At 41.7% G+C, this 27,511-nt stretch overlaps 1 protein-coding gene across 2 annotated transcripts in view; it reads left to right on the forward strand.

Moving 5' to 3' along the window:
* Positions 1 to 1,586: 1,586 nt before the first annotated feature.
* The window catches only part of CAV1 (caveolin 1), a 35,599-nt gene continuing 9,674 nt past the window's right edge, over positions 1,587 to 27,511 (forward strand). The window contains exons 1-2 of one of the 2 annotated variants that reach the window (XM_077114895.1): positions 1,587 to 1,715; positions 3,083 to 3,247. In XM_077114895.1, coding sequence (XP_076971010.1) covers positions 1,686 to 1,715; positions 3,083 to 3,247 — 195 coding nt within the window. In that variant the 5' untranslated portion in view covers positions 1,587 to 1,685. Of the gene's footprint in view, positions 1,716 to 2,156; positions 2,389 to 3,082; positions 3,248 to 27,511 lie in introns of those variants that run through there. The other variant, XM_077114913.1, reaches the window with a different exon arrangement.

Genomic DNA, 27,511 nt, shown 5'->3' on the forward strand with positions numbered 1-27,511 from the left:
AGAGTTAAGCAGTAGTGATCGTTAAGGAATCATTAGTTGTAGAATAGGTATTATACAACATATTGAACCTGACACCATCTTTTTCTAGTTTTTCTTAGAACATCATGTTTGTTGCCCCATAATTTGTTCAAAAAATTTAGAAATGCAATTTGGCAGAAATAAAAATTAATAAAACCCAATTTTTGGAGGATCTTTAGTTTCCTAAAGTGAATAGCCAGCATAATTAAAGTCATGCCAACATTGTGATACTTCCCTGCCATTTCTGGTTGAAAGTGATCTCCTTTTTTCTAAAGGTTTATACCTTTTTTGCTATTGATAATGGCCCATCCTTTTTGTTCTCTTTTATATTTTCGTGGGGTTTTTTTCTCCCCAACTAAAAAATTAACTCTTGGAGGATTGTATATTCTCTCTCCCTTCTCCTTTCCTCACCTCCCCCTTCATAGTCTTTCTGGGTTGCCACTATTTTTTATTTAACCGCATCCTGTCAGGTGCATCCCCAGCTTTTTTATTTTAAGTGAGAACTTGACTCTTGATTACATATGGAACCTTCGGTAAAAAGTCCTCTCCATTTTCAATAGTGAGTTCCTGATTTATTATCACCAAAAAGTAAAATGACTGTTTAATTCACCCTGTGTTGCTTTTTAATAAGGTGAGGAAACAAGCCACAAATTTGCTATCATAAAATATTTTAATTATTGACAAAAGTTTTTAAAAGTTCCTAATCAGTTGGTAGAAAAGCCAAGTAACCCCTAACTCACAAACACATTTTAAAATGATTTCTCTGATTTATAAACCGAAGCTTTGATTATTATTTCTACTGTCATAAATATTTTATATATTTTGTAAGTTTGGCACAAGCTTCTTCTGTTCCAGGAAAGATCAGTAGTAAAATCAGAGAAAAGTTAAGCATTTGCATTTCTTATTTCAAAGTATTTGGGACGCATTTCAGAAGCGGTTGGGAAGCGTTGAATTTTGCATGCCCGCTTGTCCAAGTTTCCATCCACCCTGACTAGATGTAAACGAGTGTCACCAAAAGCACACACACACACACTAGCACCCACACAGATTCCTTCCGTGTGTTTAGATGTGAAATGCACCCAAAGGTTCCCGGCCATTCTTCATCCCTTCCTCTGTGAGACAGGGAGAGAGATGTTTCTTAGGCAGCAATGGGACATGGGCTATGGGAAGAAACGGCTTAGACGAGGGCAGAATTCTTTCCGACGGCTCCGGTGCCCATACTGGCAATCTCTGCTAGTGCGGTAGCTTCCTCCAGCCCCAACCCTGGTGCACTGCGAAAACATTCGCTTTCTTCAGGACGCCTCGCGCGGGTTCATAGCTGGGAAAATGTTTCCCCAGGTTTAAAATATCCGACCCAGCAGCCCAGAGCGGGTGAAACGCTTTCCCACCAGCTCTTCGCTCCCAGCGGGCCCTCCCCGCCCACTGCTGCCAGAACCTCTGGGATGTGCCTCGACCCAGCGCCGCGCACATCCCGGCCAAGCGCGAGCAGAACAAACCCTTGGCCGGAGGCCAGGAGGCTCCCTCCCAGCCACCCCCCACCCCACCCCCGCCCCGCCAGCGCCTTTTTTTTTTTTTCCTCCATACAATACAAGATCTTCCTTCCTCTGTTCCCTTAAATCACTGCCCAGGGAAACCTCTTCAGAGCCTTCACCCAGCCACCGGCCGGCATGTCTGGGGGCAAATACGTAGACTCCGAGGTAGGCTTCCGACCGAGTGCGCCGGGCTCGCGGCGTGCGTGGAGTGCCTGCTTCTGCTCTCTTCCACTCCAAATATTCCGACTGTTTTCCTTGCCCCTGCCCTCTCTCGACTTCGGGGCACTCGTCTCGCTTTGGCACAGCTGAGGAATGGGCCTGGGAGGGAGAGGTGAAGAGGAGCGAGGAATGTTCTCTTGAGAAGGGAAATCAGCGGGGCCCTTGAGATATAGAGGAACACGGAAAAGGGATTGGGGTCCCGAGTTGGAGCTGCCCTACCGAGAACGCGTTTTCTGGTTGGGTCCGGTGGCTCTGTTGTCGCAGGACCCCACGGGCCGGTCTCCTCCCTGCTGCGAGGAGGGGGGCGGGAGCGCGGACCGGGAGGGTTAGCGACCCGCAGGCCTGGGCACAGTCCGAGGGAGTCCCCACCGGACGCCTGGGCTGGCCCAGGCGGCGGCGCGCGCGCCCTGTTTGTACTTTCTAAAACTTGAGTCCTCTCAAGAATTCTTCCAGCATCTCGGCGCCTGACAGGGGTATTTGGAGAAGGGTAGATCTCCCAGTCCCCACTACTTCCAACCACCACCCAGCGCTTGGGTTCCGCCCGCCCGGGGCTGGAAACTTCGCTTTCCCAGACGCAGCCGCGGTTCAGCCACCGGCCTCAGCCTGGAGCGACCTGCGGGTGGGTCGAGGGAGGAGTGCCAGTGAGATAAAGCTCGGCTGGGGGGGAATCCAGGGAATCTGGCACGTGGCTCGGTGCAGAGATGGGGGATGCAGGACTGTGACCAGCCCGGGGTGGGAGGAAAACTGTGCCGGGACAAGAGAGGTCAGAGGGAGGGTAGGGGTGCAGGCAGGTGTGAGTGGGCAAGAGCCAAAGAAAATGGGGAGACTCCATTGATGCGGGTTCAGGCTGGATCCCAAGGATGTAGCTGGAAAGGATGATGGGGAGAGGGAGAGTGAGGGTCGGGGACAGGAGAATAGAAGTTTGAAGCAGTCGGTGCTAGAGTAGCGTAGAGGAGAGAGAGTGGAAAAAAGTTAAGAGACCTTGGACCCCTCCGCGCTGGGGGTCGCGTGCGGCGGGATGGGAGTGCGCGGGACAGGGGTTTGCTCTGACCCCTGGCGGCGGGCGGGGGAGGCAGGAGCTCCCTGCCTGGTACCAAGGGGTGTGGTGTCCTCTCCTCGATCCTCTTAAAAAGCTTGCGGCGCCGAGGAGTGTTCTGTGCGCGGAGCAGCCGCTGCGGAAGCGTTTAGTTCCATTTCAAGCCTCGAGGTTTACCCGGCCGGCAGACTGACTTGTGACCGCTTGTTTTTCTTTTTAAAATTTTCTTCCCACCGCCGCTGCCACCCTTCCCCTCCTGGCCGTCCGCCCTCCACAGGGACATCTCTACACTGCTCCCATCCGGGAACAGGGCAACATCTACAAGCCCAACAACAAGGCTATGGCAGAGGAGATGAATGAAAAGCAAGTGTACGACGCGCACACCAAGGAGATCGATCTGGTCAACCGCGACCCCAAGCATCTCAACGACGACGTGGTCAAGGTAAGCGGAAGTGGCCGGAGGGGAGGGGACGTCCCCAGGGGCCGCTTTCAGGGCCAGGACAGGCTTCTGCTGTGTGCATCCTTCTCGAGCTTTGCCACACACCCTGTTTTCTGGGCTTGATGTCTGGGAGCTCGCGCGGTTGTCAAAAATGTCATATCCTTTCTCCACTCCTGCTGGTTAGTTCAGCTGAAATTTAGCTAATTTGAATCTTGTAGGCGCTCATGTATCTGCGCTTTTCACCTGGCAACTCGCTCTGCCGTCAGCCACAGACAGGACTGCGCCGCTTGGGTGAGATGGTTGCACCTGCAGGAGAACCTCCCATTTTCCAGGTGGAAAGTATAGTGAAGGCGTAAGATAATTTTGTGAAGTCTTGTGCCAAGGGTGAGAATATTCCTGCAGAATGGGTAGGTTTCCCCTACTAAAACTAAGACACCTTGAAGTAATTTTCTTAAAAAGAATAAAGTGGATGCAAATGCTTAGGAATAAAACCAGAGTAAACAAAGTAATTAATATACACGTACATATATATTTTATATAGATATATAATCATAATCAAAGGAAGGTATGTTAACTAGAGATACAGGACACTATGCAGATCTAAGCAAATTTACCAAAGCAAAAACCACAGCGTGCACCTCTCAATTTCTTCCATCATTCTAGTTAGGTATGGAAAGTTGCTTCTTTAGTGACTGATTAGGTCAGCCTGACCTGAGCTAATGGGATACCTCTACCGGGGTTGGAATTGATTTTTTATACTTTGAGGATGTGCTTGGTAATTTTAAAAATAGATTAATTGAATGTGTTATTGGCCAAACTTATATCTGGCTCAGTGGTCAGCTTTTTATTATTTTTATGCTTTTATTATGACTATGTTCTTTAACTCTGACCCTTTTAGCAAATCTGTTTAGAGGAGTTTATTGCCTGGAACCCATCTGGATTGAGAAATCATGGGCCTGAGCCTTCCTTGGCAGAGACCTTTTTTTGAGGGACCAGGAGGGCCAAGGAAAGTTCTGGCCTCCACAGTCAGGGTGTTAGGACACAGTTCAGCGTGAGTCTAGAACAGCCAAGGGTGTCAGAAATCTAGCCATCTCCATCCAGCCCAGTCTGCTATCTGTGGAAGGGAGGAGTGAGAGTTCAGAGGCTGTTTACATATATGAATAATATATGTCAAGAGGGGGGAACAGTTTAATCTGTAACTGCTAGGAAAATGCAACTGTCAGAATTGACTCTCTTGGCTTGGTGCTGAAGGAAAAAGGAAAACCAGATCATTAACAAGTTTTCTATGTGCCAGATTATGATAGTTAAAACAGCAGCAGCAACAACGGTACCTTATAAACTGTAAATCAGAATTGCTAAAGCTGTTTACTAAAACCATTATCTTAAAGGGGAAAGGGCATCTTTGCTTTTTGCCCCTGCCCATTTGGCTTTGGACAAGGAGAATTGCCAGTAAGAAGGGGCAGATTTCAGAAAAAAAACGTTTCATTGGTTCCTCCCTGTTGTTCCATTGCACTGGGAGTGGGATTCCCTGGAGCCACCAAAGCTCCCTAGATGAGTCAGAGTACCCAGCAGCGTGGCTCTGGGTCTCCACACATAGCATGACTAAGTTGAGAAAGAAAGGCCCCACTGGGAAAAGAGACTTCAACACAGATGGAAAAAAAGCATAACAGGCTCAGAGGAAATAGCAATTTACAAAATGGTATTTCAAAGAGCAATATGTGGGGATCCTCATATTAAAGAAATTAAAAGGAAGAGCTAGAGCAAGCTCCTGCTGGCCTGGAGAGACCAAACCCCTCCCACTTGCTCATAGAACTGTGAGCAAAACAAGACAGTCAAACAGAAAAAATCCATCTTCAGTAAAATTTGGCAGCCCCACTTACTGAAATACCCCACCTAGAGAGAACTTCAGAGACTACCCCTCAGAGTAACTAAGGAGGCTGCAAACATGAATTCTGTCCAAAGAGTCCTAGCATGCCAGCAAGGCAGGAGAAAACGGGCCTACCTCCGTAGAGACACCTATTTTATAATTTATTTTCTTTGGGTGCAAGCACAAATGAATGATAGAAACAGAAATGATTCTCTGCCTCTTACCATGACAGTGAATAATATATCTTGCTACATTTTACTTTTGTCTTAAAACAGTAAAGATACCCAAGGCTTTCCTCTTAATGCATGGTAGTTTAAAACCTCACTAATAATGAGGAACAGTTGAATCTATTATTAAGTTTCCTAATTTGTCAAATAAAGAAAGGCCAGTTCTAAAAGCAAGCAGCTCTTTAAAAAAGACTGGAGCTATGTTGTCTGATACTAATACATTTAATAGCCACATGGGCTATTTAAATGAAAAATAATTAATACTAAATAAAATTAAAATTCGGGTCCTCAGTCACATTAGCAGCACTTCGAGTGCTCAATAGCCACGTGAGACTTACTGGACAACACAGATACAGAACATATCTGTCGTTGCAGAAGTTTCCACTGAACAGTGAGCTTGCTGCATTTTAAAATAGTCCCCATAACCATTGTAAAAAAAAAAAAAAGAACTCGAGGGGCTACAAGGTTAATTCAGTGATAGAATTCTTGCCTGCCATGCAGGAGACCCAGGTTCAACTCCCGGCCCATGCACTTCCCAAAAATCAAACAAACAGACAAACAAAACTTCAACAAATGGTGCTGCAATAACGGGACACTCACATGGAAAAAAGAATGAAATGTGACCCCAACCATACAGCATACAAAAAAAGAAAGATATAAAAAATAAAATAACTTGAGATGGAGGAAAAGTGAAACTGATGTAAAGTGTGAATAGTAACACAGTGTTTCGGCACAATGTCCCTTTCAGTCTCATAAAAAGTAGGAGAGAAAGAAAACTCAGAAACTGCATGTGCCATGAATTTATATTTCAAGAAGGTGGAATATTGTCACCTATTCCACTAGTGATAATAACACAAAGTATACAACTCAGCTCTGATAAAATTGAATTCTTATTAAAGGTTTGCTGTTCCATTCTATGACATATTTATAAAGACATTTCTCTAAAGATATTAAGGAGATTTTGAATGTTGTCTTAAATTGTCTCTAACATAGTGGCAATCGCAGATCCTTCCTTCTTAGATTGCTATGTTTTCCTCTTAGGCTAACATTTTCATTCATATGTTTATTATGGACAATGTCTGTTTTCTAGATAAAGAAAATGGCTTCAAATTTACGATTCCGTATCATATTAACCATCAAGCAATTCATTTATTAACTTCTTACCAAATTTGTGCTAGACTAGACACAGTGCCATGTACTACAAAGGGTAATTCCTAAAATAAGTCCCAGGCCGCACAAATATTTGTGAGACAAGATGTATACACATAAAAAATAAATATTCACACAAAACTATTACAGTAAATCACTACCAAAGGATAACTAATGGATCCTTTTTTGCTCTTTGCCTTTTTTTCCCTTTTTATCACAAGACTTATAGCTAAATTTGTTTTGCTAACCCATATTACTTATTCTCTCCCACAGAAAATTGTATTTTCTCTCTTTTTTAATTAGCATAATGTTTATGTCACCTTTATTGTAAGCCTTCTCATCATCATTTTGAGAATAGACCAAATACATACAATGATAATCAAAAGTAAATAGAATTGAATGTTGCATAATGAAAAGGTTTTAAAAGTAAGTGGTATCCATACGAAGTGTTAGGGAGAGCATCAGGTAATGGGGTCCCGAGAAGGAGGATGCATTGTAATAATTTAGTGGAGAAGGGCATGAAAGAGGTACAGTCTGAGTTGGGTCCTGAAGGATAACTGATGTGCACACAGCTGAGAAAAGCATAGGAAGGCATTCTAAACAATCAAGACATAGAAATGGGAATGTCTCACACAACACATGATCCTGGGAGGTTTAGTATCCCATTTTAGATTGGAATTAGAGATTTTGTGGAGTGTGCCTGGGAATAAAGATGAAAAAACTGACGGTGGCCAAGAGGTAGATTTCTCAAATCCAGGATCATGATAAATTTGGACTTTATCATGTCAGCCATGATATGGCATGATAAAGCCATGACATGACTTTATCATGTCAGCCAGTGGGAAGCCACTGAAGATTTCAAGCTTAGGGATGGTGTGATGAAGGTGGGATTTTTTTTTGGAAGGTGACTTTGCTGATGTGATGAAATGGAGAGAGACTAGATGATCAGAGAGCAGCTAAGATGTAATTGTTTGTTTCGATGTGAAATGAGAAGGGCAGGGCATAGCGTCATTTGAAATAGAACCATACAAACAAAAAAGGACCTAATGGTCACCAGGCTAACCACCAAGTCCCCTTTTTTAATATTTGAAGAAAATGAAGGCTAAAGAAGTTTAAAAAATTGTCCGTATTTTCATATAGTCATTACCTAAAGCAGATATTTTGGGGACCTATCATAAAAGAAGAATAGACAAGATTATAGGACTCATCATGGATTATGCTCATGAGGGGACAAATGAATTTAGATGATCTTGAGATTAATACTGAGACAATTCAGGACATCAAGAGGAAGTCTTTGTTGGAAAATAAAAATGCATGTTTATAACTTTCTTCCCTAAAATGTGAATATAAAGATTCCTAATTATGCACAAGCATAAAGTTAGTTTTCTTTAAAAGTCAAGAAAAGACATGCACATAGTAATCAGATCAGTTAGGGTTTCAATGTAATGGTCTAATGCCTCTGTGATCCCTTTCAACTAGAAAGAATTCTAGAGCAATGGGTGATTAATATCAATATAATAGTAATTTTTAAAATATGGTTAATTTGCTATACATGTAATAAAAGCAGAAGATGTGAAAGATCAGATTCCCAAAGTATGTAATATCACATTAATATTCTCTTCTGTTGGAACTGGTATCAGTGTTGCTTGTTTGTTTGTTTAGGAGATAGTTTGAAAAGATGGTGATTGATATTCTGCCATGTATGAGATCATGCATGGAATTCAGAATCCCCAGCTTGTAAAATAGTATTATGGTCATCTTTAGTGACAAACTGCTCCCACATTACTGCGAAAAGAATAATACTAAAATAGGGAATATTATTCATTCTTAAACATCTGAAATGCTTTCAAGTTCAGCCAAAAGTGGTACACATTTTTAATGCTTATTAAAAGAAAGTCTTTTAATCTCCTCTAACTGTGAGCAAAAAAATATTAAGGAATTAGCTCATTCTCGGTTTAACTGAATAAAATTTCATATTATTTATCAAAGTTTAAAGCAAGATATGCCAAATAGCCTTGAATTTTGGAAAGGTTGGCGATATGGGTTATTCTTTCATTGAACAGAAATCTTGGCTCCATTTTTTAAAACAGCTTAAAGTGGAAACAGCTGCACTAGGGAGCAGCATCTGGGAAGTCCAGTAATTCTGAAAAACACCTGCTTATGCATCCTGCCGGTTCAGATCTTTAGTTTGCCTCCTTTTAAACGTAATTTCTCTAAGATGAAATGCCCAGAGAGAGCTAATACCTAAGAGAAGGACAGTATGTGCACTGATCTGTAGAGTTCAGAGCCCTTTCATGATTCTTCTGGATCTTGCTGTACTGTAAGGTCTTGGGGAGCAAGGTTTACGTCGTCTACTCCCTTTAAAAGTAATTCCTAAAAAGGAGGCTTCAGCCCCTAGAAACATGCCTAATGCTGTAATGCTCAGAGACACCATGATATAGTGGAAACAGTATCATGCCAGAAGAGAAAAGAGATTTTGTTCTTAACCCCTCCTCTTCCATTAGTGTGGGACCAGACACCATGGAAGAAAGAAGGAATGAAAGGTGGTAGGTCAGTGGATTTATCTTCCCCGGTTGTCTCTGAGAGTTGGGCTTATAAATAGGGAGCAAAATTGTTTGGCTAAGAAAAGTTAATAAACACCAGCCCTGAAAAGATTTTGGCTGACCTAGTTTATATTTCCATGTTTGATTTCTCTAACTAGAAAGAAATGAATGAGGGTCATTCTTATTTACTAGTGCTCCCCCCACCACCCCGAAAGCCATTTGTCTTTCAATAAATAATTATTATGCATCAGCTGTTATGTTCCAGGAGATGCACTATGGAAAAAGATAGATATGAATGCTGCCTGCACAGAGTTTGTAGTCTGTCTCGTTCCATTTCTTTATGAGCTTCCTTCACAAACTTTTGCTGGAATTCCTTTACCAAATTCTACTGTCTACTCCATCCTTCAGGACTTAGTTCAAAAAGCACCTCATCTATAATGCCTCCAATTATTCCTGAGTTGGATAACAAGGTTTCAGCAAAATAAGGGACATATGCTTTTTTTCCTCAAAAACTTACCCCTGTTTTGGTCCTATGAAAAATGGTAATGTAACTGTAGAAAATATTTTGTTGCTATCTAATATTTTTTTCTTTCTGTATTGGCTCTCAGCTTCTAATTTTCCTGTTGAAAGTCTGAAATTTGGAGTCTTTACATACTCTGCAAGCCCAAGAGGGCTCCCAGATTTGGCTAGGCATCAGAATCTCTGGAGGGATTTTTTTTTTTAATTTATATTATTTATTAAACATACCAACATATAAACACAAACATTCTTACCATATGATCATTCCATTTTACATATATAATCAGTAATTCACAATATCATCACACAGTTGTATATTCATCATCATGATCATTTCTTAGAACATTTGCATCAATTCAGGAAAAGAAATAAAAAGAGAACAGAAAAAAAACTCATATATACCATACCCCTTACCCCTCTCTTTCATTGATCACTAGCATTTCAATCTACTAAATTTATTTTAACATTTGTTCCCCCTATTATTTGTTTATTTTTAGTCCATATGTTTTACTCATCCATCCATAAGGTAGATAAAAGAAGCATCAGACACAAGGTCTTCACAATCACACAGTCACATTGCGAAAGCTATATCATCATACAGTCATCGTCAAGAAGCATGCTACTGGAACACAGCTCTACATTTTCAGGCAGTTTCCTCGAGCCTCTCTATTACGCCTTAACTGAAAAGGTGGTATCTATTTAATGCATAAGAATAACCTCCAGGATAACCTCTTGACTCTGTTTGGAATCTCTCAGCCATTGACGCTTTGTCTCATTTCTCTCTTCCCTCTTTCGGTCAAGAAGGTTTTCTCAATCCCTTGGTGCTGAGTCCCCACTCATTCTAGGATTTCTGTCCCACATTGCCAGGAAGGTACATATGCCTGGGAATAATGTCCCACATAGAGAGGGGGAGGGCAGTGAGTTTGCATGTTATGTTGGCTGAGAGAGAGAGGTCACATCTGAGCAACAAAAGAGGTTCTCTTGGGGATGACTCTTAGACCTGATTTTAAGTAGGCTTAGCCTATCCTTTGTGAGGTTAAGTTTCATATGAGCAAACCCCAAGATTGGGAGCTCAGCCTAGTGGTTTGGTTGTCCTCACTGTTTGTGAGAATAATAAGAATTCTCCACTTGGGGAAGTTGAATTTTCCCCCTTTCCCCCAAGGGGACTTTGCAAATACTTTTTTATTCACTGTTCAAATCATTCTGGGATTTATTGGGGCATCACTCTGGACAAACCTACAAAATCTCATGCCTACTCAAGGTTCCATGTACTTACGGTGTTCAATTAAGCTGTCACATAAGTTATATTAGGGAATGCACTAGTCAAAATATAAATTTTGTACCAAATAAACATTTTTTGCTTTAGTCACACATAAGTTAAAGTTTTAAAATATTATCATCTATTTTCAACACCCTGCAGTAATGACATTCCTTTGTCATTCCTCATGCAAAAACATTTTTAAATTTGTACATTTAGTCAGTATCATTATATGCTCTGGAGGGATTTTTATTTTCATACTGATGCCTGAGGCCAACACAGATCTATTAAATTAGACCATCCAGGAGTGGGACCTGAGGATCTGTATTTTCAGAAGCTTCTTAATGTTTCCACGAAGTCAGATTTCAAAATTATTGTAGCCAACCGAGATTGGGCTTAAGAGATACACATCCTACTTGGTTCCATCCTAAGAGAATGACTGGGTCACACTGTATAGTTCTAGATGTTATCCCTGATGGACGCATATTTGAGAGCCAGGCCACTGGCTCTCACCGATTCTAATACCTGGAAAAAAATCCCTACTCACATTATATATTTTTTAACAGAATGGGCAAAATCTCCACATGCTAGGTGTAACATACCATTCTTTCCCCTTCATTCTCCAGTGTTCCCTTTCTCCTGGCCTTCTTCCCAGGCATCAACTGTACGGGTTGAAGAGCTCTTATAATCCAGTCTACTCTATCCTCAGACCTTCATTTCTTCACCTGTAAACAGGGTTAATAAAACTGACAACCTTCCATCACGTATTTTTTCAGTTACTCAGATGAAGATTAAAATGTTTAAAATAGTTTTAACTATTTTCCAGTTAGTCCAGGAAACCTGAAATGGCATGCTTTCACATGAACCATTGTTCAGGTGGGGGGGGGGGGGGTGTTTAATTTTGTCCTAAAGGAAATCTGCATGATCCATGTACTGTGAAATTACCATGGGAATTAATTGGTAGAACAGATTTACACCTGCACAGAATACTTGTTTCCTGCCTTTCATAGGAAGTATGAATCAGATACAAAATGCATCGTGTTTTCTTTATTGTACCTTGAGAAGATGCCTCTGGTTGCTCATTATTTCATGGTAGAGGAAGTACATGTTTCTAAAGACTCAACTGAGCTTCCCCTTAGCCACTGTTAGCTTTTTAACTAATTAAGAGCCAGATATTTTTAATTTTGAAGAGTAGTAGTGAGTTTATATGGCATATGCCTGTATTTAATATTCCATCTCATAGCAACTTAAAAGTAAACATTTAAAAAGCTGTATTCAATATGTAAACCTTTCTTGAGCCCAGCAAAGATATAACATTCCAAATAGACATTGATAAATTCCATGTAAAAAGATGAATTGTGAAAGATTTCACTGGCTCATCTCATAGACGTCAAGGTGTCAAACACAATTACATCTTCTCATTTATAATAAATGACTGGGAAAAATGCTGATTTCTGGATCCTGTGGTTGGAAACTAGGAGTTTGGGTAAAAAAGAAGCAAAAACAAAAAAATGTATCGCAAGGGCCCCCCCCTCCCTGTCCTACACCCCATTGTATGCTGAACTGGGCTACGCACATCCCAACTCCAGGACCCCACATCCATTTCTGCACAGTGCTGTCGTGTCTGATGACAGGCCAGGCTCTAGGCCTTGGCCAAGGGAGGTAGAGTTTAGTGGGGAAACATACATGTAAGCAAATCTGAGTGAGGTCACAGAGCCAAGGTCGGGTCCAGTCGGGAGAAAGACCTTAGCCATCTCCAAAGCTGAGCACATGTAGGCCAGACACATGGCAGGAAAGGCCCCAGCAGAGAGAGCAGCGGGAGCAAAGGCCCAGAGGGGTGAGGTGCCAGGCCTGACCCAGGCACCTTGGGCAGTTGAGCATGATCAGAGCAAAGGGCAGAAGCAGCAGCCAGATCGGCAGGGTCCAGCCAAGGCATTTGTCCCTCTGTAGGCTGCTAGTGACCCACTGAGTGATTTTTAGGTCATTGAGTGACTGATGAGATATGCTTTTTAGTCATAGAAAGGGCTAATTTCAGTGAAAGGGGGCAACCCAAAGGCTCTGGGTGTACAGGCCAGGGATGTAGTATACAGCACTTACTCCAGGCCACGTGGGCTGCATGGATTGTTTTACTTAATCCCGCAATGACCTTTTAGGTGGGGCGCTAGTATTATTATCACCATCACCTTCATTTTGCAGATAGAGAAATTCCTTCTAGGTTTGAACCCAGACAATCAGATGCCAGTGCCCGTGTTTTTCACCACTCAGTCCAACGCTTCTCCCATAACAGGTTGTATCCCATGCAAACAGTGATGTCACCTTGGTGCAGAAAGAGATGACAGTGTCCTCAGAGTGGCTGGGCAGCATATGGCAAGGAGGTTTCCAGACATGGTCTGTGTTGGGAGTGACTGGCCTGTAGTTCCAAGATGAGACTGTAGATCCCGGCAGCTGGATTGGGAAAGGAGGGGGAGGCCAAGACCAATGCCAAAGCCCAGATTTTCAGAAATGTGGATACCAGGCACATTCCCAAGGAGAAAGGGAGAGTCAAGCCCCCAAAGACCAAAAGTAGAGAACAAGGCAGGGTGTGGTGTCAGGGACAAAGGAAAAGCTTCAATATTAGAAGGGAGACACGTACTCAGAAAGACAAGCTGCAATGCTGGCTTATGTTGAATCACCTCAGTCTTTAAATTGCCCCTGATCACCAAGATTGGGTGATCCTGGGTGAGGCTGATCCTGCCTGGGCTGCAAGGAGAGGGGGCGAGTTGTGAGAGAAGGCAACAGGTCCTAACAGACTTTGCACCAACAGCTTCTTTTAAGGTTCTTTTAAATTTGCCCATTCGACTTCTATAGACATTTGTGCCACTAAACCAATACATTCTAAAAACAAGAAACAATTGACAAAAACCCTTTTCTACTGGTGGGAGAAATGCCTAGTTAATCCTGAAAGTAATTTCTCTGAGACTTCCTCCCTAGTGATTATGTGTTTGTTCTCAAAAACAAATGCCAGAAGTAAGGAACAGACTTAATCGTTCATTTTACAAGGTGCCATTAATCTCTTAGCAGAACAATTTAAATGTTCCATCAATCACAGTTCACTGTTTACCTTTTCTATATTGTTAGCAGTAGAACAATTTCTGTGGCTAGAAATGTGTATACCAAAATATATCACAGAGGGCGGGCCACGGTGGCTCAGCAGGTAAGAATGCTTGCCTGCCAAGCCCGAGGACCCAGGTTCGATTCCCGGTACCTGCCCATGTAAAAATATATATATATATTTATTTCTATGATATATATATCATGGAAATAGAATTGTATCAATTGGATTTCATCACCAATTACTTCAATCGGGCAATCGGGTCAACAAATCTTTCTTCTTCACCTGTCCCTGAGAATCAGGCTTCCAAATAGGAAGGAAACTTGTTTGTCTAAAAACGTTAGCCACCAGTTCACCAAAATATTTTGGGTAAGCTCCCATTTCCCTACTTATAAAGATAAGCATGAGAGCCACTCACATATGATGTGTTCCCCAGAAAAGCCATTCAACAGCGTAACAAATATTTAGGAAGCACCTACCAGGCCCCAGGCACAGAGGATGCCTTTCCAATGGGGTCTTCTCCACCAAAGCCTACCTGCCAGGACCTCACTCCATCTGCCTGACCTCTGTCAGCCTTCCCCAATTGTCCACTTCTGAACCAGCCATCTCTCCTCTTTGTTCATACCATATTTTGTTTTTATTTCTATCACCACTTTCCACTTCACTGTCCACAGACCTCTCTCCCGTTTCTCTTCCCACTATGTGCCTAAGTCTTTTGGAGCAGGTCAGAGACCTCCAGTGGCTGCCCAGTGCCCACATTGAGTTTGCTGTCAGAAAACAGATGAGGAATTGTACTGATACTCTGAGATTTTTTTTTGTATGCTGTATGGCAGGATCATATTTCATTCTTTTTCCATGTGAGTATCCGGTTATTACAGCACCACTTGTTGAATTTTTGTTTTTTGGGAAGCACGTGGACCAGGAATCAAATCTGGATCTTCCGCATGGCAGACGAGAATTCTATCTGAACTACCCTTGCACCCCCTCTGAAATAGTTTTTTAAGTAATGCAGTGTCTACTGCAAGTGAAAAGATACAGTAGGATTATATTATCAAGGGCCTTTCTTTTTTCCTTTTCTCTATATTGGCCACATTTAAAACCTTGTAAGAAAAAAAACACATCAAAAAATTAATATAGAAATCCAAAACATTCACTGTATTTACTAAGATAAAGATAGAACATGTCCTAATCTATGCATGTATTTAAAATATTCCTTTAAAAGATTTTTTTTTTTAATCACCAGTTTTAAAAGGACACAACTTTGTCTCTCCTGAGCCTTAGGAGATTAGATAAGACTAATCTCCTAAGACTTTGGAAGGCAGGGCAGGCAAATTCCCAGAAATGCCAAGAGATGCCATCGGCTGCTGCTTGGCATTGTCCCCTAGGGCTAGGAGTGTGTATGCTGGGGACGGGGCCCCAGGCCACCCAAAAACCCTCCTGCCGGGAGAGCTGTGAAAGAACTCCCTGCCCAGCCTTCCAACTCCTCTAGGCTGTGGAAGGAATCGAAGGAATGACTAGGTCAGGCAGCAGCGCTGAAGGAAAAAACAGAATCTTCCTTGCTAGAGGAGACAACAGCTTTGAGAAACCTAAGCCCTGCTTCCTTCTGTTTTGCTTTACTACTTCTAGACTTAAGTTCACACAGCGCTGAGATTTTACTTGTTGGAAGGCGGTGACCATAAATCCACTATTCTAACAGCATGGAAGTTTCTTTTTACCTCAGAGGTGGTCTCTCATAGATCTCAAATCTCTTCTCGGTGGGGGATTAAAAATAGGCAAACACTTAAATGACTTCAAAAACGGCCTGATGTCATTTATTTCATCACTGATGACTTTGCCAAGTAAAATGAGAGTTAGCTATTTTCCCAGATATGCTTCTTTCCCTCGTCTGCTGTTATAGGCAGTGGATTTACTGTAATATGTATAAAAGCAAGACTTATCAACTTGGCACCAAATATTTTCTTATCAATAAGCTAAATAAAATATCGGTATCATTATTCAGTTGAGATGTAGCCATCAAAAAAGAGTGATGATGTATAATACTAATTTTTGGTGTGACCTGGTATCCAATATACAGTCAGGGCCACTGTCTTAGTATTTGTACTATTTTATCAGTGAATGACTGACTCAGATCAGTGGAATGGCTGAGTTCAGAGGACTCCCGGCTTACAAATGACACCTGATTACCATGTCCTTGTTAGCATCTATGACATAAATAATGACAATGTGATTTTTGACAAATTACAGTTAGCTCCCCCAAATAAGATAAAGACCAATACAAAGTAAGATAATTTTAAAGGACTAGAAATGCAATGTGTAAAAATGCCAAGTAGAAAATAAATGGGTATATTATTCAGGGTTCTCCGGAGAAACAGAACTGACAGGGTACGTATATTTCCATGTCTATGTAAATATTAAGAGACTTATTATAGGAATTAGCTCATGTGACCATGGAGATTGATAAGTCTGCATTCTGTTGAGCAGGCTACAAGTTGGGAACTCTGATGAAGATCCCCAGGAGAAGGTGGCTGGCTGAAATAGAGATAGAAACTCTTCTTTCTGACTACTGAAATCATCCCTTTAAGACCTTTAACTGATTGGATTAGATTCTCATTGCTGAAGGCAGTTTTCTGAGTTAATTGTATATATAATCAGCCATGGATTCGAATCAGCTAACTAATGATTTAAATCCATGAAATACTCTCAGTATCAATCAGGCTAGTGCTTGCTTGACCAAACAACTAGACCCCGAAGTCTAGCCAAGTTGCATATGAACTTAACCATCACAATAGGTAGACATAAGAAAACTAAAAATACAGGGAAGAGTTCTCATTTTTGTGGGAGCACGTGATGTGGAAAATCAAGGTATTTGGTGAACATCATGAATGTGGAAATCGCTGACAATCATTCCCACTTGCCCCATGGGACTAAAATCTCCAGGTTGAGAATCACTATTGTAAACACACCCTTAAGTGAACCCACACTCTGTACCCACTGGGCAAAAAGAACCCAAGCTGAGTCTTTCAATGGTTCCAGATCACTGAAAGTCTCAATAATTTAATGGTACTTTAAAGGAAGCATAATAATGAAATATTTCAAGAGAAATGTCACATATAAGATTCTCTGCCTAATTTGGTATTGGTCAGAGTAGGAATCGATTTCTGTTTTGATTTTAAGAGGGAGGTAGAGAGGCCAGAGAGGTCCTAGGAAAGAGAAACAGGAAATGGAAATGGGTAAGGGGTAAAGAGACACCCATGAGATAAGCTAGAGTAGGGACTATTTTGTCAAAGATTTGCTGGAAAGGTTGGAAGGGAACATGGAATGACAACTATCTTCAGTTATTGCTGAGTTATTATGAGACTTATGAGAAGAACACTGTGGAGACACAATCACCATACCAGACCAAAAAAGAGGGGAGAGGTATGCTTAGACTAGAAAAAGATGCATTAGGTTATATGAAAGAAGAGCTTCCAAGTAGTAACGGTTCATCCCAGGAATGAGTCACAAAGGATTAGTTTTGTTTAAGTTGCATATTAAAAATCCCTTACTTGTCTATACAACTTCTCAAACACTTCTACCCCTACAGTTACAATTTGGTATCTTTACACACAGCCTCATAATTAAACCTAAGCATGCATATGAACAGTGCTCTCATTATGTCAGGTTATCTAATTTGGGAGCAAAGAAGTGTTGATGTGACCTGTTTTAAAACAGTGATTTAGAATACAAGTGGTAAACATCTAAAAGTAGAACATGGCAAAATGCATGCATTGTATGTACCAAAAGGTCAGTATGAAACATTATCTTTATGGCAAGCCTGCCATTCACTCCCTCCTACACATGGCTTATTCCCACAACTTTGCAACTTGTATAAAACTCTATTGTGATTTAAACCCATGAGCGAGTGTGGCTTCTGCAACGGGTGACTGTTCTGTGAATTTAGATCAGTGGTTCTTTATCCTGGCCATATATTATCTGAGGAACTAAAAATTACCCTCGGTCATTTCCTATCTGCAAAATTCTGATTTCACAGGTCTACAGAGGAGCCCAGGCCTATATATTCTTTTTTTTTCATATAGATGTGTTTTATTCTTTAATTTTTAAAAATATTTTTGTTAATTAAACAACATGTAAACATCCCCTCCATGGTGTACAATCAGTGGTTCACAGTATGATCACATAATTGTGTATCATCGCCATGATCTTTTTTTTTTTGAACATTTGCATCACTCCAGAAAATGAAATAAAGAGGAAAAAAAAACTCATACTTGCCATACCCCTCACTCCTCCCTCTCATTGACCACTGGTATTTCCAGCTACCTAATTTATTTAATTTAACCTTTCTCCTCCTTATTATTTGTTCTTTTTTTATCTGTATTTTTTACTCATCCTTCCATACCCTACCTAGTTAAAGGAAGCATCAGACACAAGGTTTTCACAATCACACAGGCACATTGTAAAAGCTATGTCGTTATTATGTATTCTTTTTTAAAGCTCCCTGAGGGATGCTAATGTACAGCTGGAATTGAGTCTAATTTAGACTCTGTTAGAATTTCTTCATAATAAAACTATGTACCATGATAAAACTTCTAAGATCACAAGGACCACAGTGAAGAAAGTATTGCTTTTCTAGGTCCTCTTTTTGGGGGGTCCTTAGTATTTCTATTAGAATATGATACTTGTCAAATTCCACAATAATACCTAATTGTAATGTAATTATGTTAAAACACTGAATGAAGCTGCATCTGAGCTATAGTTTTTTTTGTTGTTTTTGTTTTGTTTGTTTGTGTCTTTTGTTTTTTTTCTTTTTCCTTTTTTTATATACATATTTTTTTATTTTTTATTATTATTATTATTTTTATTTTTTTCCCTATATTAACATTCTATATCTTTTTCTGTTGTTTTGCTAGTTCTTTTCCTAAATCGATGCAAATGTACTAAGAAATGATGATCATACATCTATGTGATGATATTAAGAATTACTGATTGCATATGTAGAATGGAATGATTTCTAAATGTTGTGTTAATTTCTTTTTTTTTCTAATTAATAAAAAAATGCAAAAAAAAAAATATATATATATATGCTCTCTGGAACTCTACGGTAGCAAGTGCATAAGATATACATTGTACACAGGATAAATCCTGTCTGACTTTTGTCTTGTTTCTTCCTATACTTTGTCATTCTATTCTCCCAAAGGGGAGATTAGCTGGTTAGAGAGGGTCAGTATGCTAGCCCCATCCCCTTTTACCTACTGGGTTTATTTCTCAGGCATAGTAGGAACAGAGCTGAAAACATACACTAGCTCTTTTCTTAATGGTGCAACAAAATTCCTGCATTGCCTGCGGTCACAAGGAGCATCACACGTCCTACAGATCAGCAGGCATCATTCATTTCTCCAGTGCCTGGCACAGAGAAGGGACATCAAGTCACTGAGCAGTGCTTTACCGATGCCCTTCACTCCTCAGAATGAATGGGGAAACCGAACCTCAGAGAGAAAATCTAAATTTCAATCCTGTCTTGGACACGACCTCCAAAGGTTACTTTGGGCTTTGAATAATAAGTAAGTTACTTGCACAATCTGGACACCAGTTTCTTCATCTATAACAATCAAGAAGTTGAACTAGACGATCTCTAAGTCACTTGCATTTCTAAAATTCTGTGATTCCAAATAGTAGGATTCATTTAAGAGTTGAAGACTGTAAAAGTACATAAATCCCATGCAGAGAGATGGTGGAAGACTCCTCATCATTAACGCTTTTATTGCCTTCTTAGATTTTGTCAATTGGCACCATCACTCTTAATATTCAGTCTGTGGGAATGAACAAATTATCTTTGAAATACTGAGTTGTCAACAGATGATATGTTCAATGCACATATCCCACAAATAAACATTTGGTACTGAAGAAGAGCAAAGAGCCAAAGCTCATTCCCTCTTCTGATCTGGGCTCAATACTCTGTGGTCTTCCCTTTTATTGCCCTTGTGTCCTAATTGGTTGTTTGTGCTCCAAGATGAATCAGAAAATCAGTTCCAAAGCTGGTTACAAACTTTAGTACTTTTTTTTATTTTGGCAACCAGGCAATTCATCCTAGTTCACATAACGGAGAAGTGCATAATGACTCGTATTTCAGTTAGAGGAAAGGTCTTAAAAAGATCAAATAAATAGAAAATGCTCAGACCTTCAGATCGCCGACAATTGTCAAACACACCTAGTTCATGTGGCCACATTTCTGAAGTTCTTTTAACAGTCCCATCTGTGAGCAGTGGGGTCAGATTACTAAGAGCTACAGAGCAGAAGCGCTATAGCTTTGAGTCAGATTTTCCCTTTACCTGGCTATAAAGAGTCCGTGTCGCTCTGAACTATATTAAGTTTCGCACATAGGGCCCTGGATGTTTAAATTCCATCATTCAGCACCCGGCTGTATGATTCTAAAGGTAAAGGTCAAGCTGTATGAATTCCAAAACCACCTTAACATTCTCAGGGAACTTAGCAAAATAAACAAATCTATGTGAAAATCAGTAGGTTTGATTTCAAACCTCCTGCTAAGCAAAAACCGAATTGATAGTTTTCCATGTGTTTAGACAACTTTTGTTCACTCTCTTACCATAATTAGGACTTAGCAAATGGCAGTATTCATTACTTCATTTGTTTATTCAACAAATATAAATTTAGCACTTACTGTGGTCCAGGGACCTTATAGTCTAGTAGTAGAAGTAATAACCACATACACCCAAAATCTCAAGGAAAAAAAAGGGTAAGGGTGCAGACCTGGAAGCACTCTTTGAAGAAAGGATATTTAGGTCAACACATTAAGAATAACTCAGAGTTAGCCAGGTGAAAAGAGATAGGAGGAGTGTTCCAAGGAAAACCAATAATAAGTAAGAAGGCCTCAAGGCAGGAAAGACCCTGGGGCATTGTCCTAGGAGAAATTAATCAAGATTCCAGTCTAAATTCAAGAAAGTGGAGGGGGGTCAGGAAAGTTACTTCCTCTGTTGCCTTAAAAGTAAAATTGTGCACCATGGAAGGACATGCCCCTCCCCTGATATTGATTCCTGAGCCAGCTTTAGCAGCCAGAGGCCAAAGCTGTTCTGTTTGCATTGTGCCTTTCTAAATGACCTGTAGTCAGCTCATTGATCTTGCCCTGACCCTTTTTCCTCAATTCACTTCTTCCATCCTCAAAAAGTAGGTATTTAATATATATTCAATGAACAGTCATTGTACTGCAAACCAAACGTGCCTACAAAGCAATAAACGAGCAGGTATGTTTGCCAACAATTTTGATTGTCACAGTTTGGGGGTGGGGATGGGTGGGTGGGGGTCTACTGGTGTCTAGTGCATAGTGGCCAAGGGTGCTACTAAACATTCTTGTGCACAGGACGGCCTCTCCTCAACAAGAATTGCCCAGCCCAAAATGTCAAGAGCACCGAGGTAGAGAACCCTGTTAGAAAGGATGGAGGCTGCATCTTGAGAGCCACATGACATCAAGTGTCCATCAGTTTTGTATGATGGGCTGTGATTGTCATTGCTTAGACCAAGAACCCTCGTACACACCTTTTGTCCTCACATGCCAGTGTTCAAACCTGCAAAGGTTTATCTCATTCAGTTTCTAGTTGTTTAAGAAACAAACTAGAAGTACTGGGAGGAAAAATATCCCAGCAGTGAGCTAAGACTAAAGCTTTTAGTAACCCTAGTTTGACTTCACTGAAGGTGGGAAATGACCTCTGTCATCAGGAAGTGTATTGCAGAAACTGAGAAGATAATAGTGTTTTAAAACTGCTTCAAACCAGTGAGTACACAGACATAAACCTAGCCTGAAAATAGTGGACATTTCCATTTCTTGATTCTGTGATAGACTACAAAGAGCTTTTATTTTCTTTAGTGCCTTAATCATTCCTATCTGTTCCATGATATGCCTCCTAGGTTAAAGAATAACAGAGTCCCAAGAGTAAACACCAAATTTCGTGAGCAAGTGAGGCCTCTGGCTGAATGCTTATATGGCATATTTGGATAAAATGAGATTTCAATGCATTAAATGATACAAGGCTTTTCATTTTGAAGGTCTGTAGTTTATTTCTCCTCAAGGATGGCAAGGTTGAGTGCCCCGAGATTACATGAGGAGCAGCTTCGCTCCTCTTTATTCATGTTCACCGATTATCACCCAGTCTCAATGCTCCTATCACTGGCTTTGCTTAGCTTAGCCTATTTTTGCACCGTTCACTGCTTTGGGCCGCTTGTTTGATGTCACTCAACATCAGCAGGTGCCACCAAATTGATACCAGATGCTGGAGACAAAAAAGGGATCAGAAGATGTGTAGCCTGCTTTGTACTGAGTCATTTTCAACTAGGGTTCTGTGATAATGAAAATGTGAGGCCTGTGGGCAAGAGATATGCCAAGTTCCTGAAGAAATCTCATGCCCACCCTTTTGGTTTCAATTGCACCAATGGTGGTTTTAGGTTTCTGCCTGGGATCCCCAAAAGAAAGGGTGGCCAGCCTGCGCAGGAAAGTAGGAAAGTGCTTTGGAAATCTGAATCATCTCACTACTGAGGATAATTTTCAATATCCCCTTTGGGCTGTGATTGTCATTGCTTAGACCAATGTACATCTTTGTTATCAGAACGGGGTGATTTGGGTTAAATTTTCAAAATGTAAGACGCTCAGGGTGATTCACACTCCATCCTAAGAAGAGCAAAAGATGGAGAAATCTGGCAGTTGCTTTAAAAAAAAGAAAAGGAAGGATATGATAAGAAATTAATTCGAAGTAAAGAGAATATTTCTACCTGGTGTTGGTGCATCCTTCTCTAACACCCCCAGGTTCTTAATCATCCAGCATATTCTCTCCTCCAGGTCAGCATGTGCCCCATGGAAATGAAATCCAGGAGGCTGTTTCCCTTTTTTTTTTTTTTTTTCTGGTTCACTTTTGAGAGCTAACCCTTCTCACTCATTTAATGGCAGAGTGCAAAATAAGCAACCACCTGCATGGAAGATGTCAGGAATGCCAGAAGGTTCTCCATTTCTGAAATATCTTCTCCATCCTTCTGACGCTGCTACTGAAGTTCCTGCCCCTTCCCCACTCCTGCTAGTCTAGGTGTCTGGGCCAGAAGCTGGCGATGCAGCACTGACTATCACACCAGGATCTTTTCTAAACATCTGCATAAGTTATCTCATTTAACATTTAGAATACCCCTATGAGATAGGTACTATTATCATCTACATTTATCAGACGAGAAACTAAGGCACAGAGAGGTTTAGTAGCATATGCAAGGTAACACTGCGTAGCTGGGTTTCAAACTCCAACTTCATGCTATTGACCAGCGTACTGCATTACCTTTCAAAAGCCAGGAACAGCCCAGTAATGTATTATCATGCTCACTCCAATCTAAGTATTAGATGTTTTCCAATCCTTTTACCCAGCCGAGAATGAAACCCGACAGCTTTTGTTTCCCCAGGTGTCCTCCCCTGCATCAGATTGGGGGTAGGAGATGCCCCCTAAAAATACAGCCATGCAAATACTTGGACACTGCCCTCAGACCAGTTGATTCAGAATCTCAGATTCCAGGAATCTACATTTTAACAAGAATTCTGAAGTATGCTAAAGTTCTAGAACCATTGCCCCAAAGGAATAGAGTGAGGGAAAAGTACAAGGTCATGGTAAACAGAGAAAAGCCAGAAAGAGATGGCAGGGCAGTGGGGACCCAGTAACCAAGAGTCAGTCAAATGTCCCGGGGCCCTGGCCAGAGAAGAGTTGAGTTGCTGAGGGGTGAAGGGTACAGCAGAAAGTAGAGGTTTGAGAGCGAGATGAGCCACACCCTTCTTGCTCACATCTGGAGATGGTTATTTGCTGAGTCAGGGGAAGCATTTTCTGTTAGTTTGGATGGGAAGCATGGGTGCAGGCAAGGGAGGGCAACCAGAGCAGGAGGGTTCGGAAATCCCCATGTGTCTGTGTTTGAATGAGTAGGGGCTGCATAGACAGAGCAAGGAATGCAGCGTGGGCTTAAAGAGAGGGGTGTGATGGAGCAGCGACTGGAGGAAGAACCGAGAGCCCTCCAGAGCCCTCTGTCCTGGGTTTGGTCCAGTCACTGATTAGTATATGGCTTTAATTGATCTACAGCCTCCCTGAGGCTCAGTCTCCCAGTCTGTAAAATGTGGAAAGCAATGCCTTGCTCACTTACTTCACAAGGAAGAATCTGTTGGGGCCTGTCGTACTCTATGTCATAAGTTGTCATTATTCCAAGTCCTCTGTAAGTTTCCTGCCTCATAACATATCAGCTACATTCATGCCTGGAGTCCACAGCTGAGGCTAAAGGGACAACTGGGGTGATCACTGTGCCCTGGGCGTCCCCTCTCCACTCCCCAGGAAAGAGAACACAAACACTTATATTCATTCTAATTACGCATTGCTGCATGCCTCCTTTCCTTAGAGTATAAAAACACTGAAGACTTACAGAGAAAGAAAAAGAAAGGAGAAAACATGAGAAAAAGTGGAGGCTAGACGCACCAAAGAACAAATTCACTCTTGACACCCTGTTCCTTCCCTCCCGGGATCCTCTGCTGAGCCCCGGCAGAGCCAGGCCGGGCTGCCCTGCTTGCACTCAGGCTATCTCCTTGAGGCCCCCGCCTCATCATACCCCAGCGTGTGCCCCTTGCTTTGGGGCCAGGTCTACACAATTGTAATTACTCAGATAATTGGGACAAAGCTCAACCAAGCAAAGACATAACTTTAATTTATATTTTCTAAATTGTGTTGGTTCTTTTTTTTTAAGGTGAGGCCTTCTGAATTGGAATTGCCCCCTCCTCCAGGGAATTTCTGTGCTGTCCAAATTACCAAAGTAATAATCAGTCCTCCACTTCATTCCCGCAGGAGTGGCCGTGCTATTATAAAACTGTGGTGAATAAGAACATCATTTCGAGTAAAAAGGGGGAAACCGAGGAATAAATTATAAAGAAATATGCACTTGTACACTTGTGCTACAAGGCAAAGAATTCCTGTTGGTTAGTGAAACGTTATGTGTGCCTGTGTCTTTTCAGTTGATGTTTATATCTCCTTTAAAATATTATACTTACTGAAGAAATCTTTATTTGCTAATTTATCTGTATACTACCAGGTGCCATGGAGAATACAAGATGGATGGAACAGACACAGACCTTACCTTATGTCCTGGTTTTAGTCCAGTCACTTAGTAGCTAAATAGCCTTTCTTTAGTAAGATAAAAAGAAACCATTTACCATGCTTCTTATGAAACCACTTCGAACTTCACAAGTTTGTGAAAAGAATCAGATGAGTTAAATAGAGGAGAGAAATGCAAACTCTCATTATTCCAAAGCCTGTGTAATGACTGGGAGATGACAAAAGGAAGGTCAGTCCAAAGGGAGCATCCCTAGAGCGCAAGTTAGAGGCCCACGTCCGGGTCTACAAATCCTCGACTCCCTTCCATCACACGCCCCCAGCCCCACCACTCACACACACACACACACACACACACACACACACACACACACACACCCTCTTCAGTCACTCACAGAGGCAGCTAAGTATGCCCACGTCTGCCCTCTTGCAGCTTGAAATCTTGTTTAGCAAGGCAGTCCTCACCCCCCTCTCCTCACGGGGCAGCCCTTGCAACCTGAAGCAGCTTCGTTTCTGCACCCCCAAGGCAGCCAGCATTCAAGGCGAGAATGGACGTCAATGTTCACACCCAAGGTTTACATTTTTTCTCAGACGGTGGGCAGAAACCTCTGGGAATCCAAGTCATCTCAGGCATTTACAGTACAGCCTGTGCCTGCAGTTTTCGGTTCCCTGCCACATGGGCGTCTCAAGTTTTCCACAGTGCGGCTTGGACAACACTCTCCAGCCTTCTCCCCAACAGTCCAGTTTGGCCCAATAAAGTTGTCTGCTGAGAAAACACATAAGTATTAGGGCAAAGCTACTGTGTTCTGGTAACGTTTAATTGTGCTGGTCCTCAACCCCCTCCGCGCCCACACTCTCACACACATTTATTCCATTTACTTCAAAGGCAGCTCAATATGTTGGAAATGTGTGCGGAAACATTGAGGGGGATTTGAAATTGGTATAAGCTGTATCTCTGTATGACTGGGTTTGGTACATACTTTAGGATTTGGAAAGAGCATGTTTGATTTTTTAAAACGTGCATTTGTTCATGCAGGGTTTAGTATAATGAAAATAAATCAGAATTTCTATTGCCAGTTTGTGTGTTTTTCATAAATAAATAATGGCTATTTCTCCTTATCCGATAATATAGATTTGTAAATTGAAGCTAGGAAAATCCTTTCAAAGATCATTTCCGTTCGCTTAGCCACCAGCATCTAGATGCCATCCGGCACACGCAGCTCCCAGAAAGAAGCTGGAAGCAAATTAGGGCTGCGAGATACTTACGGAGGGGAAAGGGGGTCACAGGCCAAAAGGGTGGTATGGACAAAAGAGAGCTTTCACCAAATTCAAAGGGCCTGGCATACCCCATTTAAGAAGTTTAGAACTTCTTAAATTGTAGCCTTTTACAGGAGGAAGGCAGACTGTGGTCCTCATTAAAATGCAGATTCCCGGGCTCACCCCAGCGTGTCTGGTCTGAGTCTGAAATGGGGCCAGAGAATCTGCATTTTAGGGCGCATCCTACCCCAGGTGATTCTTCTGCCACATTACAGAATGAGAGCTGCTGTGCTAGTGCCTCTGGGCCCTTATATTCAGGAGTCCAGATTTAGTGATGGGCACTCCGAGATGGAACTTGTTTAGTCTTCGTCCGTATCTGGGTTGCATATACAGACCATTTTAGGCAAATAGGCTGAGAAAGCTACCCAAACACTCATCAGTAGCCTAACATTTTTCTAATATCTATTTCTATTTGGTGCTGAATTGTAGGAAATTGAAAATATTGTATTTCCTTTTCATATAGTTCCAGACTTTGTTCCAGGACTAAATTCCAGGCTAGTTGATATATATTCAGCATATATATTTTTCCTGTAAACACGGAAATTGAATTGTCAAGTAGCAAAGAGCAATAAAATAGAAAATGAGAAATAGTGATCAAAATAAAGGTGGTCTGTTTGGGAATTGCAGTAACTATCTATAGCTGCATGACAAATTGTCCCGCAACTCGGCAGCCTCCAAAAATGAATGTTTATCATCTCACGGTCTCAGGAATCTCGTAATGTCAGGATCTGAGTGTGGCTTCACTGAGTGGCTCTGGCTCGGGTCTCCCTGCTGCTCTAACCCCCTGGGAGTGGGGCCACTTCCAAGCTCCCTGCTGATGACAGGACTCAGTCTTCCCAGGATGCTGGGCTGAGGACCTCTGTCCCCGCTGGCTACTGGCTGGAGGCCTCCCTCAGTAAATTGTCCTGTGTGCCTCTCTGCAAGGCAACTCCCCCACATGGCAACTGGCTTCCATCTGTGCCAGCCAGTGAGAGCAGGAGAAACAAGCAAGAAGAATGTCACCATCTTTAGGCATCTAATCTTTGCTTTTGCCATTTTTTTTGTTATTTAGAAACAAGTCACAAAGTCCCATCCACATGCCAGGGAAGAGCGTTACACAGGGCAGGAAGACTAGGAGAGATCTTTGGGAGTGACTTTAGATGCTGTCAGTCACAGGAATGCAGTAATTTGTTTTTT

Source organism: Tamandua tetradactyla, chromosome 1 (assembly GCF_023851605.1).
Source record: "Tamandua tetradactyla isolate mTamTet1 chromosome 1, mTamTet1.pri, whole genome shotgun sequence".
NCBI classification, from domain to species: domain Eukaryota; kingdom Metazoa; phylum Chordata; class Mammalia; order Pilosa; family Myrmecophagidae; genus Tamandua; species Tamandua tetradactyla.